General features: G+C 38.9%; 1 protein-coding gene across 1 annotated transcript in view; it reads right to left on the bottom strand.

Annotated features, from left to right (window-relative positions):
• Window positions 1-19,769, bottom strand: part of LOC126486056 (ribosomal protein S6 kinase beta-1) — a 168,837-nt gene that overhangs the window by 35,147 nt on the left and 113,921 nt on the right. Inside the window, exon 9 of the mRNA XM_050108921.1 lies at window positions 15,522-15,653. Within this exon, the coding sequence (XP_049964878.1) occupies window positions 15,522-15,653 (132 nt within the window). The remainder of the gene's footprint in view (window positions 1-15,521; window positions 15,654-19,769) is intronic.

Here is a 19,769-nt window from a genome sequence, read left to right as displayed (position 1 = left end):
AGACTTGTACTAGTGGAACTAGTCTTTTTTTAAGCAGGGCAATCTGGGAAGTGAGGAGAGTGGCGGTCATGACAATTGACTCATACTGATGGTAGAACATAGAGGCTTCCCTCTGTGCATAGGTGTCCACAGTCACTGCACAGAGGGTCCACCCTACAGCGGGAAGACATATGCCCAAAAATGCAAGCACTGAAAACACCTCATGGGTGGTGGGACATACAGCTTCATGTCACAGCTGTAGCACATAACCTTGACCTTCTCATGGAGGGTATATCCCTCAAAAGCCAGAATGGACGCGCCAGTATTGGTGCGATTGTCTTTGTGACCCTCCTGCACAGGTCGAACATAATGAACGCCACATTGCTCCAGATGAGCCCAGAGTTCCTCATCAGTTTGCAGGACGAGGTCCCTATGAAAAATCATTCTCCTGACCATATTCAGAGATTGATGATGGGTAATAGACACTGGGACATTGCCAAGATGATGTCAAGTACAAAGAAATGCAGACTGGGTGCCAGAGGAAGCTTTGATCAACAGGGAGGCTGACCGCTTCATACTGCAGGAGACTCGACTTCACCAAACTTGTCTTCGATATTCTCCACAAAAAACAATGCCTTTGTGGCGGTGAATGTGTCTCCGTCCATCCCAGTGCAGACAACATAGTGGGGAAGTGTGTCATCCCAAGACGGCGAGTCTGATCCTCCTCCCATGGTCTAGCCAGGCAAGGGAAGGCTGCTAGTTCATATGAAGCAGCATTCAGTGATCCTTCACCATTCAAAGGGTGGCCATTTGAGAAAGACCAGATTTTTGCAGCTTGATACATTTCATGCGCCAAGCATCTTCTACCTTGATACTATCCACTCCGGTCAGGCACTCTCCCTATGGGCACCACCCGGTCACAGCAAGGGCCGTCTGGCACAGCGGCCATTGCCGGGAGTTCCAATGCTCCAGGAAGACAAGCAACTACTCCTTGGCATACATGAGGAGGGAACAGCTCAGGTATCAGTAGCGTGATCCCTGTGTTGTCAGGGGGCTCATTCAGATGGGTACATAACAGCCCCACCACACAAACTGGCTACACGTGCTGGTGACCTAGAAGGGTGGAGGGGGGCTACAGCAGACAAGGAAGTGGGCAAAGAAAAGGAGGGGGGGGGGGGGGGAAGAAGGAATCCACACTATAGACGCTTGGGATGTAGTTCTTCCCCAAATGGTTTCACACTATAAACAGAAAATTTAGAGGTGGAGGTCAAACCTCTAACGGGGACCTAACTGCCAAAACAAATGAAAGAACAGGTAGAAGGAACAAAATTGCAAGCAATACATGGAACCAGGTGGATAGCCAGGTCGATATAAATCGGGACACAGAGAGATTGGAAGAAAGGGGCAACGGGGAAGGAGCTAGAATAAGGAGGGAGGGCAGAGTGAAGGAAATGCAGCCAGGGAAGGAAGAATAGGCTGCAACAGCTCAGGCCCCATTGTGCACCAAGCACGAACTAATGAAAGAACTGTGCGCCCCCGGGGGGGTGTCATTTGTTGGTAATATCTGTATTAGAAAGGTGTGAACAACAGTTAGTAGGAATGTATGGTGCAATTTTCTTCCTCTGTTCCAAGAAACCTTCACATGATTTAATGCCTTGTGAAGAAACAAAGAACATATTAATGCCGTGTATTTCTCTTTCCAATTAACTAAAATAAGTATTTTCTGTGTGTTATCCTTATCTCTCCCTTCCTACAAAAAGTCTCGAAAAATTGTCATTTTTTTGAAACTTCACTATGTCTCGTTTCACATTAACATCTTTTGACCACTTTATGTTCTGGAGAAGCAATTGCACCACTACTGTCTTTTAAGTTTTCTTGCTACAAATACCATGTGCTCTGTGATACCAAAAGTAGCTACTACTCTGACAATGCTCCACGAAGTTGGAGTATGTGTTTGAATTTGTTCAGTGTGAGTTGAACTTCTACATTTCTGAGTGCAGAGCTCTATTAAATGAAAAAAAAAAAAAAATGTTTTGCACTATTCACAGGGATATGCTATGAAATACAGGGCATTTATATGTTCTTTGTTTCTTTGCACGAATGCAGATTGTATGAATGTTTCTTGGAACACTTCGCACCACTAATTTCTAGTCACTACTCTTAACACCTTTCTCATGAATAGGCTTTCAACAGATGCAAATTGGACCACTGTTGCTGAGACAGCTCCATGAGAATGCTTTGATGGAACAGCTGCACGTGGGGTAATATGTGGCTTTCAAATAAGGTGGATGCCTTAACATTATGAAGTCACAGTGCATGACTGTACAAACCTGACAATAAGTGTTATGAAAAGATCTTATCTCTTAATTCAAGTGAACTTATTTTTCTTTTATATCAAGATGTAAAGGAAGAAGTTATATTCAAGATGGAAAACATTTTACAATACAATTTCCTTCTTTATATTTGAATTTGTTTATAAACTGTTCTTTGCAGAATTTTTATGTCTTTATACACTGGTATATATGTAGAAGATCACTGATGTCTTTCATTATTGCTTACATCTTTTCTTTTATTTCACTGAAGTTCTCATTTTAACTTACAACACTGCAATAGCGATACATCACTACATTTGTTTACCCAACGTGTCTCGTAATTATTTACACTGAAAAGACATTTAACTGTGAAGTACAACAAACTGTATACATTAAAAAAATAACCAATTCCCTGTATTGTTGAATGGGGACAGCACGTTTAAGTGGCCTTTTCATTTTATTCTTTGCCAGTGAGTTAGGATATTCTTCTTTACATCTAAGAATGCTACCAGGTACATGCACATTTCAGCAAAAAACATGTTGAATTTCAAATGTACATGTCCATATAAACAGTACTGGGAATATATTATACTGAATATTAAATGCCGGCATTTCTTTCTCGGTTGTTGACTAATTCCTTTCTGCCATATTAAGCTGTCAGATTCCTACACTACATGGTATTCCCGCCTATCTATTTCCTGACTCAAAATGCAATAAAAGGAAAAACTGCTGGAGTATCAACTGTGTCTGGTAATCTGGAAAGGCAAGAACTGGCCTAGATGTTAAAACGCCTTTTAGTTTTAGAAATGTTGCTTCACAATCTGGTGACCAATGTAACTTTATCCATTTCCTTAACAGCTATGGGAGAGGTCTTGCAATTCAAGCAAATTTGGGAATGTATTTGCAATAAAAATTGGCATGGCCTAAATACAATTGCAATTCCTTTATTGCAGTGTGTGTTGGAAAATTTTTGATTGCATCAACAAGTCACGAATCAGTGAGAGTCCCATTTCAGTCTGTAACACAGCATACGTAATGAACTTCTTGTAAAATGAAATGGCACTTTTCCATGCTACAAGTTAACTGTGCTGCACACAGTCCATCTAACATTATGCACAAATGCACTATACTCTCCTGGGTATCTCAGGAGAACACAATTATATCAAGCATTGCTTTGGTTTTAATCCTTGCAATATACCATTTAGTAAAAAGCTAAACAAAACTTCGCACGAACATGTCATGAAGGCCCAATGGTACCAACTAGCTGCCATGTCATCTTCAGCCCACAGGTGTCACTGGAAGCGGATATGGAGGGAGATGTGGTCAGCACACCGCTCTCCCAGCCATATGTCAGTTTACAAGACTTGAGCTGCTACTTCTCAAACAAGTAGCTCCTCAGTTTGCCTCCTTAGGGCCAAGTGCACCTCGCTTGTCAACAGTGCTTGGCAGACCAGATGGTCATCCATCCAAATGCTAGCTAAGCCAGACAGTGCTCAACTTTGGTGATCTGATGGAAACTGGTGTTACCACTGCTCACTGCTGCAAGGTTGTTGGCAATGGCTAGAAAGTAACTGGTGTATTTTTCAGTCCAAAAGACATATGATGATACTGATAATGGCCAGAAAGGGTTGAAAATACTGTCTTTGGATAATTTTCTTCCATGGCAGGTTTAGAGTTTGAGGAACATAATATGGTTTGTTATAAACAGAAGCTTCATTTACAGTGGAAGTATGATGATGATCTAGTGGAATAGCAAGCAATGGATGACGAGGATCGAACATTGTATTCTTCCAAAAACTTTTCCCTGTCCTTGTCCTGTCCTCCTCCATTTGCTACCTTATTTCTCAGTGCCATCTGGCTGACACACTATCCCACTGAGATGCAATTCAATGTTAAATCTCTGCCCAACTGATCTACATCTAGTACTTCTCAATTAGCTATTGGGATACCATGTGATAACTGCACCACCTGAGGGCTAAAGTTATCAATACTGACAGGCACTACTCTGCTTTCTCCTATTTCCCCCACGCACTGGCTAAATCTGACCATGAAAAACACTTCATCTTTTCTAATTCTTCATTCTCAAATAAAGGTTGAATGATTTTCAAAGAGTTCACAGGCAGATCAGCTTCTATTTCAACCCAGATTATTCTCAAAGTACCTTTTGATATGATAACCGGAAAGCTGACTTTAAGGGACCTCGTACACAGTTTAGATGGCCACCCCCTCGTCTATGGAGGTGAACATTGCGACGGTAATGGTATTCTGGCTGTAGAGCCCAGATGAAACTTCGCTCAACATTGGTGTGACGTTTAACCATGAAATCTGAACCAAGAATGAGTTTATAGGCACTGTCGACCATGGGAAGAACTTCTGTATCACCCTAGAAGTTACCTTTCCCCACTGTGAAACCTATTACCATTTAACTGATTGTATCTGCATGGTCCCTACCTACGCTACTTAATAACCCAGTGTGACTTGTCGCAGATAGCTAAGAGCCTGTAAAAAAAATCTTATGTAACTAATAAGAAGAAAGTCTGCCACTGATTTCACACTTGCATTAACTCTTACTGGGAGTGTTTTGTAGTGGACACACCACCACCTGCCCCATTTAACAGCATGGTGTGAGGCCTGCCCTGTGACCAACCTCCATGCCTCTAAGTTTTTGTCATTAAAACAACTACTCAGAACGTCCACATATCTGGCAATGTTGTTCTCTGCAATTTTGTTTCATATGCCCCTATGTCCACATCCAAAACATTTAACATCCACATTAAATATTTACCTTCTTTCCCTATGGCTTGATGACCATATTTATCTCAGTGCTGCCACAGATTGTACTGTTTCATTCAGTCTTTGGGAACTTAATCTGAAATCTTTGTGAGATCTCTGACTGTAACCCCCATAAAAATTTATCTTCTTCTTAGGAGCTGGCCTTATCATCATCATCATCATCATCATCAATGTCATCGTCTGATGATTTTGTGAATAGAGTCTGGGCGGTCACAGCAGTGTCTCTACATATTCTTTCTCCTACATCTGTTCACCAAACCTTCCCTGAGGATACCAAATGACTATGCTTCCCTCAACTTTTCATAGCACATCACATACGAGGGGCGTTTGAAACGTCCGTGCAAAAATCAAAACTACTTACGTGTTTGGGGTAAAACTTTTTTATTTTTTGACATAGCCTCCTTTTAGACTTGTACACTTCATCCAACACTGTTCTAATTTGTTGATCCCTTCTGAATAATAGGAATTGTCCAAGTCTGCAAAATAGCTATTAGTTGCTGCAATCACCTCCTCGTTTGAATAAAATCTTTGGCTCGCAAGCCATTTCTTCGAATTGGGGAAAAAATAGTAGTTCGAGGGAGCCAAGTCTGGAGAATAGGGGGAATGTGAAACAAGTTGGAATCCTGTTATCATTAATTTTGCGACCACAAATACTGAGGTGTGTGCTGGTCCATTTTCGTGATGGAAAAGCACTTTTTTGCGGTCCAATTGGCAGCGTTTTTCTAGCAGCTAGGTTTTCTAACGGTCCAATAACAATAAATAATATGCACCTGTAATAGTTTTACTCTTTTCCAGATAGTTTATGAGGATTATCCCTTGCAAGTCCCAAAAGACAGTTACCATAACCTTTCCAGCCGAAGGACTGGTCTTCGCCTTTTTTTTGGTGCAGATTCTTCCTTGGTAACCCATTGTTTACGTTGTTGCTTTGTCTCATACGTTGTTGCTTTGTCTCAGGAGTGGAGTGATCTATCCATGTTTCATCCACAGTGACAGAATGATGGTTAGTCCCGCAGATTCTTTCTGAACAGCTGCAAACCATCCTTGCAATCATTAATTTTGATGCACAAGCTCTTCTAGCATGTATCTCCACAACTACCTTCACACCAGTACGGCCACAGTCCTTACACTGCAAAGCTTTATTTATTAGTTCAGATAAAACAGTGTTCAACGACAACACCACAACCATAATCAATAGTTGTCATCACTATATTATCAGTATTAATACTGTCAAGCCCATTGTTCAAATATGTCAGTTTAGCTTTGAAGCACTTTGAGTAGTTGAAGCTGAGTCAAGTGTTATATCACATTTTATTTCAGTATTAGCAGAGTTAATCCATTTGGTGAACCAGGGTGTATACATGGACAAGGAAAAAAAATTCCCGGATTTTTCCCGGCTGAAAATACACTTTCTCCCGGTTGAAAATACACTTTTTCCGTGTTAAGTGACAGTATACTTTTCCTCGGCACTGTAAAACATATCAATCCTTAGAATGTTTATGGTTTTCTACACAGAGGTAGAATTTGCTGGCACTTTAGAAAACGAAACCCAGATCTTTGATGTGCAGCAACAAGTATGCTGCATTTTTTCGTGTTATGGAGGTATAAATTCGAATTCCATCAAACATTGCATGTTACTTTCGGAAGCAATGAAATATAAATTGCAACGCGCTTTTGTAAGCCAGTCATAGCTCATGTCACGTAATCTCGCCAGCTGATGACAGCATAGGACATGTGATGTAGTCAACCAATAGCAAGATCACTCATAAGTAGTAGCACGAACACACAAAAAAGAGAAGTCAATGGTTTAAATTAATATACATAGTGTTGCTACAAGAAAAACAAAGCTTTCACAAATATATTGGTCTCTAAGATTAATAATCTGCAAGAGAAGCTAAGCTTCCACATATAATGCTGAACTTTTTGCGCGCATTACACTTTAAGATACATCATGCAAATGTGCCAGTAAAATTTTTAATGAAAACTTAACTGTCTGATCTTCTGGGCTCGAAATTCTTCTAGATGGTCATCCTCAAAGAGTTGATTTTTAAATGAGTCAAATGCTCTGTGATTTAAGAAATTCATCGTACATTATCGCACATAGTTCGTCTTGCGTAAAAGGAAATTTACTTTGAAAGTAACACTTTTCAAACCACCATTCGCAATATTTTCCGATGACCTGTTAGAAATTGGGTCGTTTCAGCAGTTGCTAGAGAGTGCCAGATAACAGGGGTCACTGTGCCTGCGAAGCTACAATGACGCAGGAAGCCCGCATGTTGGTACATGTAAAACATTAAAAGATCTTGCATTATGTCATAAAAGAAACAAGACAAAGTATACTTCAAGACCATCGGAATTTCATGAACCATACTAAAATGCATAATTCGTCTTAAAGTGCACAATCTTATGTCCAGATTCGGATGTAAATTTTCTTGAGTACCAGTACTGTATTATCTCATGTTTGGTTCTTTATTATGGCATAATGCCACATGAGCTAGAAGATGGAAAACGTGCACTTGAAATGCAGCAAACAGATGAAACTTGCCCACAGTGTGAAATTAAACACTTCGTTTCAAATAAATTGACTGCCTCAGCGCAAAAGATTAATAAAAGCCAAATCTCTTTAGCAAGCGACAAAAATAACTTCATTGTTCTGCAAGGTGATTAATGCTTGACTGTCAGAAAGGTGGAAATAAAACCTGAAACTAACTACATATTTTATCCTTCCATAATAATGCGAACGTATTTTAATTCATTTGGTAGCTCCCGGCCACAGAAATCCGTTTTGTTTTCATTTAATGTGAGATCAATAAACGAAGAGGAAACAGCAAAATCACTAAACATAAACACAGGTCATGTGGACATTACCCACCTCCCCATTACAACTCAGACTGCTCTGTGCATCAGTCCCGGATCTACGATATTTCTGAACCGGAGCAATTTAGATAGTGGCGCCAAGCCACACATTTGTGGCCAGAGGCGGGAGAAGGTACTACTCATACGCGACTCAACTGCGCTTGCGCAAGAGCTCACCCGAAACTGCTCAAATGAATTTAATGTGAACAGCTGTCGCGTCACGCTCATCGGAGGCAATTTGTTGTTAGGAAGCACTGCATATTCTTCCTACAGCCTTTGACAGACTTTGGTTGGCAGACGCCTGTATGAGCACTGTGTTTTGTTGTTGCATAAGGCGCATTTCCTTTGTGACTTAAGTTTTTTTTTTCTTTTTTTTTTCTTTCTCTCGTTCACGTTTTGTAACTGCAGTGTTATTCTGCAAAAGCAGGTTACAGTAATATCCTTTGTTAGAGTATTGGTTCTTACCAGTCAAAATCACAAAAATTTAACTGGTATCTAAAACAATGAAAAATTCTCGGGTTTTTCCCAAACGAAAAAATTCCCGGATTTTTCCCGGATCATATACACCCTGTGAACCAATTTCCATAAAATTTAAGTTGTTTCACACTGAAGTTCTTAATTCTTTCCACTGCTTTCCAAGTGGAATAAGAAAGAAAAACACACACACACACACACACACACACACACACACACACACACACACACACACACAAATAAAAAAGAAGAAGAAGAAGAAGAAGAAACTCATGCACACAATTACTTCGCTATACATCAAATATTCACACCAAAACAACAGTAAGCAGTGACTAAACTCTCTGTATAAACAAAAGATGATCAATTGTAAAGCTTTCACAAGTTAGCCAACTTAACGGACTAAAAAGTCATAAAAATGAAACAAATGAGAGCAGAACTTTATTTTTAACAGAGCTGGCTTCGTGCCACGAGGATGTTGTGGTACGTGCATCCACTTTTAAATTCCTCTAATTTTGATACTTTCTGTGGTTCATTTTCCTGGAAGTAAACTTTCTCATTCTGGAAACTATAGAGAATTTTTTAAGACTTAAATTTAAAAAATGATTTTTTGACCGTTATTCACATACAAGTCCCTTAAAGCTTTTTAAATAAAACAAACATTGTTAACATTATACATCTGTATTCTTCTTGTCTACACATTTATTTCTCAACATGGTCACAATGCCAATGAACACATTTCTCCCAATTACAGTCCAGTTTGTTGACACTATTATTGTAGAATGTTTGACTGTTGATCGAGCCACAATCTCACCTCTGCTTGCAATGCTTCAACACTATCAAAATGATGTTCTTGATGTTCTTTAAGTCTTGAAATCAGATGAAAGTTGGACAGGGCAAAGTCAGAATTGTATGGAGCATGATTGATGATGGTACGACAGTGAACCCACGGCATCGGATTATTGCAGATGTCAGAGCACTCGTGTGATCTGGCATAGTCATGCTAAACAAGAGGGTGCTCCATGTATGAACTATCTCTTCAAACTCAATAACAGCCTGCTGCTTCTCAAGCACAGACAGTTATGTTACGCACCGCCATGTTACACGCTACAATTCAGAGCACTCTAGTGGCAGAAGGCTGCAAATATGTAGACATAAAGAATACAAATGTATAATGTGTTAATGACATTTGTTTTATTTACAAAGCTTTTATGAGTTTTCAGGACATACTTTTACGAGTTGGAAAATATTTGGGGCCCACAATAAATAATATACAAATTGCAAAAATAAAAAAACCTGATAGATTAAAAATAAAAGTAATCCAGACTTTTTCAACAATACTCTGGGAGAACTGAATTTAGAAAAATGAGGCTAAACAGATGAGGAACTGACACACACTGTAGGAAATGGTAATCCTCTGAGAAGAGCAAGGAAACACCAATAGTGGAGAATTGAATGTGAAGAAAAACAATTTTAAGAACATGGAAGCTTCAAAAAGGAAACAAAATTATCAGAAACAAGAAGACAAAATAAGAGATATTCAATTTCAATTGTCAAAACTTTAAGGGGAAACAACAGTTCATGTAATAACCAGATGCCAAATATTTAAAAGGAAATTAAAAATTTCAGCCACAGTGTGCTTTAAGAAAACAGGATGTAACCTTGCTATAAACAACAGACTTATCTGCAAAATTTTAGTTCAATATTTTGATAAATAACTAAATTGTGATAAACCAAGAAAATGTCATTTGGCAAATCTAAACCAATCCAAAAAACAAGTCAATTTACTCTAGTCCTTGACTAACATACTCCTTCACTCCTGTCCTCCTTTCAGTCATTCTACACTCACATCTTTCTCTAAGCAGTCTCCTCCTTCCTCTGTTGTACTATTCATGAATTTTAACTTTCTACACTTCTGTTATCCACAGTAGATTCTTTTACAAAATACATGTGGCAGTCTACATTCACCATGGAATGCATATGAAGCTGCTACTTGTTTACTACAATTTCCTTGAATAACTTGAGATAATTATACTATGGAGCTTTACTAGTCTAGACGGGGTGGGGGGAGGGGGGGGGGGAGGAGGAGGTGTGGGGGGGGGGGGGGGGGGGGGAAGGTTGTGGGAACACACGTCTCATTTGAAAACTAGTGTAATTTTCTACCAAATATAGTCAATAGTTTGTGACGGGTAAAAATATTGCATTATGTTTTGTTTTCAATCAAACTATCCCCTGCTGAGAAGAATACAGTATTTACTCAAATCTAAGCCGCACTATTTTTCCGGTTTTCGTAATCCAAAAAACCGCCTGCGGCTTAGAATCGAGTGCAAAGCAAGTGGAAGTTATGAAAAATGTTCGTACGTGCCGCCACAACTAACTTCTGCCGTCAAATATATGTAGCGCTACGCAGGCATGCTTTGTAGGCACAAAGATAAATACTGGCGCCAAAACCTCTGCATCAGTAAATAAATTTTTTTAAATAAAGTGGAAGACGAGCTTTTTTTCTCCGCCGCGAGTTTCGACCACTGCATTTTCATACATTATCCAACGAAGTAAATACAAATTCCGTATTGTTCATCTTCGAATGTAGCACAATTTCAGTGTACTACGAAAATCTGACTGGCAAGACTGTTTGGGATGTTTGTCAATATGGCCAACTCTACGTTCTGAATTTTTTCCTATCTGTGAGAAGAGATGGTTGCTAATAGGAACCTGATGAAATTTGAATCACATACAGTATTCTCTTCACCATAAGAATAATACGAATATAAACATTTTGCCATGTATTCTTTCGTGTTTGCTGCTATCTCATTTAAATCCTGTCTGCATAATAAACTACGAAACTAGAGTGAGACAACAGCAAACGCGGAAGAATATACGTATCGTGTCATGTTTATATTCGTATTATTCTTATGCCTAATAGTGATACTGCCAGAAATGAAGCACGGCAAGTGACTAGACTTTTAAATCTAAGATGACTCTAATTTCTGTGCAGAATTTGATGTAATAAAGAAGCGGCCGCAAAGATTTTCAAACGGAGAAAAATTTTCGCCTAACTCTCGTTCAGAACATGTTCTATCATACGCAGTCTATTATTTGATTCTTGTTGATCATTATCAAAGAAAGCAGCAGTGTAAATAACAAAAATTTTTTTTTTTTTTTTTTAAGTTGTACGCGGCGGTAGCGCGCACAAAAGCAAGCCATGCCGCGACCCGCGACAGGCCGTAAACAGGCACTATCAGAATCCGACAAACAATGCATGACACAGTGCAGTAATGCGTTTTCAGCTAAAGAGTGACACAAACACCTATAACAAAGAAAACGGCATTTATCAGATCAAAGCAAAATAAGCAATTGATTCAAACCAGACGAAGCACGTGAAAAAGGAAGGGTATCCGTATAAATACGGACGGAGCGCCTGACGCATAGCAATGGCTATGTGGTAAAGCTTAACTGCTAAGCTTACGACTCGAACCAAACTACTGTAGCTGTATCGTCATTCATTCGACCTAAATTGTGTCTCATATTACAATGGACCAACTTTGTTTCGATTTGGAGGTGCGGCCTAAAACTTTTCTCTCCCCTTGAATTTCGAGTCTCAAATTTCAGGTGCGGCTTAGATTCGGGAAATTTTTTTTCCTTTATTTCGAGTCTCATTTTTCAGGTGTGGCTTAGATTCGAGTGCGGCTTAGATTCGAGTAAATACGGTAAACAGAACAGAAATGCCACAGAGCGTAAAATGTGCATTGTGACATTGTCTTGAGCCGAACGGTACACTATTATAAAAATATTTTCATGGGTGCAATTAAGCCGACAATGTGTCATTAACTTTGAGATTTGAACAATGCAAATATATTAAATCATTAATCTCTTGAACCTTTCCAGAGTACTGACACTTTCAGAATAACATTTGTCAAATCTTTTATCTGTGTGACCTTTGTCAGTAGCTCAAGTATAAATACTGGTTCCGTGAATGCAGCTACTGAAACACACTAACAAAGCAAGTTAGAGAGCATAAAAGGGAACTATGAATCAACGCTGCCATGAAATCTACTAGTAACACAATATTTTTCAGTTGGCCAATGGTAGAGCACTTGCCCGCGAAAGGCAAAGGTCCCGAGTTCGAGTCTCAGTCCGGCACACAGTTTTAATCTGCCAGGAAGTTTCATATCAGCGCACACTCCGCTGCAGGGTGAAAATCTCGTTCTTCTACATATAACAACATACGTATAACCAGGAGCCAGAAAAATCCGCACTTTGCAACAAATGAGAAATAGATGTGAATCCTGCCTAAAAATGTAAAAATGTGAAATTATTTAACACACGCTGTTTCGTAGCAAATTGTATCAAGATGGGCTATACATTAGAGAGAGTTTGAAACAGCTTTATTTCTGTGTAGAATATTGAAAATGTAAGCAATTACTGAGAAAGCCCAATTTAGAAAGATAATGTTGACAAGAATCTACTTGCAAAAAAAGTGCATGGACGTAACCACGTATCAATGTGCCATGTCAATTGTGGACGGCTGAATGGTATAAGATACACGTTGCGTAAGGCAACATAGTACTCAGCCATGGCACCTAGCTATTTACCAGAAAGAAACATGTAGGTTTGTTTGCCAGCTAAAGATCAAAGGTAGTATAATGTGGACAGTTTTAACATGGCAACTTAGGCGGCGGATGTTTTGAACTTTAGTTACACTGAATATTGTTAAAGGCCGGACCTGAAGTATGTCGTTAACAACTTCAACAAGCAATTGCACAGTAGCCATACATGAATGCTTTGTGATGTGCATCGTCCATTGTTTTCTTTTCTTCTTTTGAAATAAGCTCCTTCCCCTGTGGTGGTCAAAATTTTAGTCTGTTTCCACTCACGGCCATCTGTGATTATGGCCTACAGCACCTGTCTTCTGCACTACAGCGATTGGAAAACAAAATCTGAAACATTTTTCGATGATGCTGAAATCCTTCCCCTAATGTTCCAATCTAGTTGCCGTACGGTTGGTTCTATCTGTAGCATCGTTAATCATGTGTCTTAGGGCTATGAATGCCCACAAATAGTCAAAATTAGTAGTCTGCAGTTTTGTTAATCTTCAAATTGGGTGGGAAAAGTAAAATTACGCCCAGAAACACCTTATATCGAAGACTCGGTCACTTAACTGGTGGGAAAATGCTTCTGTTTTTCAACAGAACAATCATTTTTGAAAGCTTACATACAGCCAAACGAAGAACACAGATGTCATTATGGAAGAAAAAAGCCTTTAAGGTTTTGCAAAGACAAACTACTAATAATTTGTACCCTCACTCGTGTGTGTGTGTGTGTGTGTGTGTTTGTTTTTTTTTTAGAAATTAGAATGCTCATCAGCAGACAGAAATAACGCCTCCCATGACTCGGTAGAAATAATTAATTATTAATGTCGAACGAAAGATATATTTTGCATTAACTGCAGTGATCATATAATGCTGATTGTCTAGTGTTAATGTCAAGCTTACTGTGATCAGCGCGGCATTAACATCTCTGTTACTACTATAAATTACGATGTGCTACCGATTTTGCACACTCTATTGTTCTAGCGCTTTTCTGTCAGCCTCTCGAACTATCAGATTCTATCTTGTTAGACATTTTAGTTCTAGTGAGCTCTATTTCTTAATATTATAATTATTATTTTTGTCTTATGACGTATTATTCATCACAATTACTGCGATATTATTATTTCCCACAATGATTTGCTCTGCTGATGAGCATTCTAATTTCTAAACAGGAAATATTAAACTTTATTAACGATAACTAATTTTTGCTGTAAGCTGGCAAATTCCTTTGTGTTTTCTTTGCAGATGTCTGCCATGAAACTTTTAAATGTATGAAATAATTTTTCTAAATAATAACCTGAATTATTGTAATATAAAAAAGGGGGGGGGGGGAGCAGTTTCACAAAATTATTTAGAAGTTAGATTTCCAGAGTCTCAAATATTCTATATTTCATCATTAGTTGACACCACTTCTGGACACTAATAAGAAAAAATACTTTTCTTTGTAAAGTTTTACCCTGCTCTTTAAAAGCTAGCCATCATACAAACCAAAAAACGATATATTTACTGCTGAATGACTTCTTGCAGAACTTCACTACAGGAACTACACAAAAGGTAAATCTCATGTTGCTAATGAACTTATAAAAGTTAGTATTTACTGTTAATAGAAGTCATATCATTTATAAAATATTCTCTCTATTTAACAAGATTTAACATTCTTTCAAGTAATATAAATAGAAAGTTATATTTCAGTGTGTGTGTTTGGAGGAGTGGGGGTGTGGAGGGGTGGAGCCACAGTCGAGCCACAATTGTAGGCTCTATTTCGGAACTACCTAAAAACAAGCATTTTCCAACTCCTTGCACAGGTTCAATAATCTTTACTTTCTTTCCTCTCTATCTGCTCACCTCATGGTACATTTGTGGTCTGACATATTCTGCAAACATGATGGATTTACAAAACATGGCTACATAAGGACCGACATCCAAACTACACAAAAGGAAGAGATTTTACTACTTTTAAACCAGCCCATTGCTGTGACAAGATGTTCCAGGTTATTTTTTTGTTTACGTTGAGTCATACTGTTCATGCTAACTGCCTGTATACTGGAACCATGCTTCAATGCTTATGTCTAATGTACCGGGTCGTTAGTTCCAATTTTGGCTAACAGGTGCAAACCTGGCACTGTACAGCACCTTGACGATATTTCCAATACTCATATTGAACAGATGGTGTGAGCGGCAGTTAATAATGAAATCAACGCTATATCTTTTTCACTTGTCTGACTTTTTCTGTCCACTTCCTGTTCCTAATCCACGAGATACGTAAACATTTCTGTTAATATTTCCTACATTCAGTGTCAGATTTGCACCTTGTGTCCAAAACTGGAACTAATTTTATCCAGTGTAAATCGATTTCACATTAACACATTAGACTATATACCAAGTTTTGTTGTCATATCATAATTACAGCCCACATTGGACGTTTGTGAGTATCTGCACTTTAATTATAACCGCCCGGTATATTGCATAATATGTACAAGCTATAAGGGTATAATGTTAAAAGCACTAGGGCAGCGATACAAACCAAAGAAGGCTTGAATGGTGGTTCCAATTTCCGTGCAAGCACATCAAGCCAATTGATATGCCGGAAAAAGGGGTGCATTTTTATGGCTTCACCATCTCCTGGACCTGAACCCAGTCGCTGGTTCACTTGCCTCTGTTTAAAGACAACAACAAGTTACATAATGAATGTGAACAAGATAGAGGAAGCAAATTACAGAGTTTCTAATTTTTTATGCAAAAGCTTAACCAGTAACTTTTATTCATTTGAGCATATGTATGTAATCATAATCATCAGCTAATTAATATCTATTACTGTGTGTGTGTGTGTGTTGGTTAAACACTTTAGAGACAGAAAGGAAGGTGTCGAGGATGAGCTGCAATCTGGCCAACCATCAACAAGCACAACCCAGACAACATCAAACGAATGTTATGTACACTTGTGGATGATGCTAACAGAAGAGTTGAAGATAAGCAAAGATGATGTAAGCATTATTGTTCACGAATAGTCGAAAAAGCAGGAGATTTGTGCCCCGTTTGTATGAGAGATGAGCAGATGCAAATTCAGATGGAGAATCTGGAGATTTCATCCAAATACCTGACAGGAATCCGCAGCATTTGGAAACTGCCATTACAAGAGGTGAGACCTGGTGCTACAGATATGATCTGGTGACCAAGCGACAGTCAATGACATGGTGTTCGCCATCTTCCCTGACTCCCAATGCTAAAGTGCGCGCAGTTTCAAGTAACACCAGCTTTAGCTCAAAGACAAATGTATGTGTTTTGTTCTAAAATGCTAGGTCCCAAGCCATATATGGCACATCATTCAAACACCCACTGTTTGACATGGCACTAGAGCATAATTTAACAAATGCACTGATACGTCATTGCATTCATGTATAGGTATGCTCTTTATTTTGCAACAATGTTCTTATACACAACTTTCCAAACTGGAATGCACTAGAATTAGTACAATACCAGTAACCAGTAATTGTTTACATTTTTGATGTCTATATGCATAAAACAATGCTATTTTGAACCACTTGTGATTCGAGAGTTCATCTGAATACAATTCGCAACAAAATTCGCATTTTCACATTTTAAGTCAGAAATGGCATCTATATTTGCATCTATCCCCCCAATAGCAATTTTCCAGGTCCCTACTCACGGCCTTATAGTAGCAACAATGGAAAAATGTAAATCGGTATGGCCAAATGGTGACACTAGCCTTCACCATCTCTAATACAATGCTAATTTGTTAAAAACAGTGCAAATTCCTCAAAAGACATTACTTCACAATGGTGTGTGTGTGTGTGTGTGTGTGTGTGTGTGTGTGTGTGTGTGTGTGTGTGTGTGTGTGCGCGCGCATGCACGCATTGTGGCTAGGCTTAGGCGGTCTGAGAGGAAGGGGGGGGGACAGAGTTATGAGTAAGTGCCCATGGGATTTCAGAAGACGGTGCACTAGGGGGCTGGTGTGTCAAAACGTGCACTCCATATTGTTGCATGAAATTAGTTCACATCTGCAAATAAGCAACCCAATGAACAGTCAGAGGTAAGGTCCAGTATGGCACTAATGGTAATGAAATGCAACATGCCACATTCTTCCATTATTCCTGAATATATGCAGATGAGGAAATATTACTTGAAAAATTAAAGGAGACTGATCTTGTTAGCATACCAAATCTGTTCCATAAATGCCAAAATCTTTTCTGCAAAAGGAAAATGCTGGTATTATCTATAGATATAGTGCATGGTAACTGAATAGATATAAGTTTGTAAGTAGTCACTGGAACTGAATAAGCAATGTGCAGGCTTTATATGTAAAGTGTCACATGTGATTTCCTCTGCCACCTCTATCCCACAAAAAATCAATAGCCCAAGGAAAGAACTCAATGAATACACATCACTGCGCAACAAAACGTTCTTCAACACAATAGAACTATACAAACAACACCTACACCAAAACTTCTCATGGAAGAATCTCTCTCTCTCTCTCTCTCTCTCTCTCTCTCTCTCTCTCTCTCTCTCTCTCTGCCCCACTTCTAAAAAAAAAAACCACACACACACACACACACACACACAAAAACCACTGACGCCAAATACAATTCAAACTCACATGCGTCACCCAGCCAAAACACACTACTACGAAACATATGGATACCACACAGCCACAACAACACGTAGTGGCAGTGAAAACTCTGCCTATGTTCTGAGAAATTGAAAAAGTGTAGTACCAAGCACCACAGGTCATGAAGTAAGCCTATTTCCCTCACCAACAACATAGGAGAATGCACCACAACTTCAAAACTGTAACTTACACACAAAAAGCGAGATACTGACTCATTTCCATTCGTAAAAGTTTATCAAACAGAAAAATAAAATACGTTTCAATTTTGCAGATGACAAGTTGTATACTGTGTAGCAGAATAGCTACCAAAATAAATGGACAATAGCATCATGTAAGGTACTTTAAATAATGCATACATCCACTTTTCACCAATTAAGCTAAAATGGAACTTTGACATATGGCTATAAACAATACAAATATTAATATGTAACATCAATTTTACAGTTAAAAATAAAAATTAAACCCACTAATAATAGCACAAAACTGCTGAAACATGTATGGGTGAAACAAAACAGGAAAAAAGGTGTCTTGCATAAGGCGGAATTTCTCATCCCATTTTCGTAACAAGAAGAACTGCACCACAAGATGATTACTCATTAATACAATTTACCAGCAACCAGAAGCACTCAGAATAACAAAAGCTGGCCAGTCACAGTGCAAGATAGCAAATGCCAATGTGTAACTTCACTATGTAGAAAATACAACTGGTATTCAAAGATGATCAAGATAAGTCATCTACTGTTTGCCACAGTCCATAAGGATAAAAGGCTCATACAACTAAACTGTCTAGCAAACACCAAAAGGATGTCTAACATTGTCACAAATCTTTTGCAACTAACTTCACAAAGGGACCTTTGTGCAAGTTGGCTCACAAGTGTACCCTTCGCATGACACCTGTGTCAAAGACTTTGAGCAGGGGAACATCACGGCTGAAAAATTGCATTTAGTTCTGGCATCAGGCATCTGGTATCAGTTCTGGGCAGGTAGCAGCTTTGGTCGATTCTTTCATTATCACTGTCTCCCAAAACCGTTGTCTCATAGCACTATGGCAAGTCGTTTCAATAGTGTCTCACTGGGCATACACAACCTCAAATGACTGTGGGCAGGCACAACTGTACATGCTGCCTGCCAGGTGGTACTAATGCCTGCCTCTTGGCATGCACAAGACTGTTAGCCTCCCATGGCTGGGGTCACTCAACCTAGGCAGTATAGTGTAGGCTATAGTCTGGCTGCCTGACTGCCCATGCTTACACTGTTTCCCCACCTCTGCATGCCAATGCCCACAGGCAGCATGGCATACACTGACATTCAAGCTGGAACAGTCTGCACTATAGTACAGGAGTAAGATCCTCTAACCTTTTGTTCCAATGAATGTGGTGGCATTGGTAATTTTGTCAGTTTTAGAGGCAACAAAATTTAGCCTTAACAGCTTCAGCTGGTGGACAACAGTCACCTTCATAACAACAACAGATAAGGAAAATTAACTGTTAAAATAAACATTGCAGCTAAGACAACACCTCTTTTGGTTGTTCTGGAGTAAGGGAATGCCTTTACAGAAATGCGGTATAATTTTTTTCAGGGCAGCAATCTCAGTGCATCTGATGTATAGGTGGAACTGGTCTTGGTTTTCTTTTTTGAAGCTGATTCACTTTCCTTTCTCATATTATGTGTAGGCAGTAATCACAGAGCATCAATACAAGTACATGAATGTGTATCTGGAACAAGATCGCAGTGTGCATTAAAGTGAACTAGAAATGTGCCTTTCCTTAATCTCTGTCTCCGAGATTATTCCCAAACTGTTGCAACAAGTACAGTTAACACTTTTGGAAGTTTCTGGCTTCTGGTCCTAGAGCAAAGAACAGGAAAGGATGCCAGTGAGGGGCAGGAAATGTTGTAAATAAAATGACAAGTCTTACACAAAAACTGTATTTAAGTACACAATTTTTATCTAAAGTGTTAAATTGAATTATCTTCATTATGGGTCCTCTGTTGTCCCTTAAACTTTAAGGACTGTAGCACTGCATTTCATTATCAGTACTGTTGCAGGGTGATGAAAGCGATCCAATGTTTAAGAGTCTGAATACTGTTATAATGAAAAAATCTATTTTTCACGTTATTGTATTGAAGTCTCAAACTTTTCCACTC

Source organism: Schistocerca serialis, chromosome 1 (genome assembly GCF_023864345.2).
Source record: "Schistocerca serialis cubense isolate TAMUIC-IGC-003099 chromosome 1, iqSchSeri2.2, whole genome shotgun sequence".
Taxonomy (NCBI): Eukaryota; Metazoa; Arthropoda; class Insecta; order Orthoptera; family Acrididae; genus Schistocerca; species Schistocerca serialis.
The sequence above is the reverse complement of the archived record's forward strand: the minus strand, read 5'-3'. Positions and strand labels throughout refer to the sequence as shown.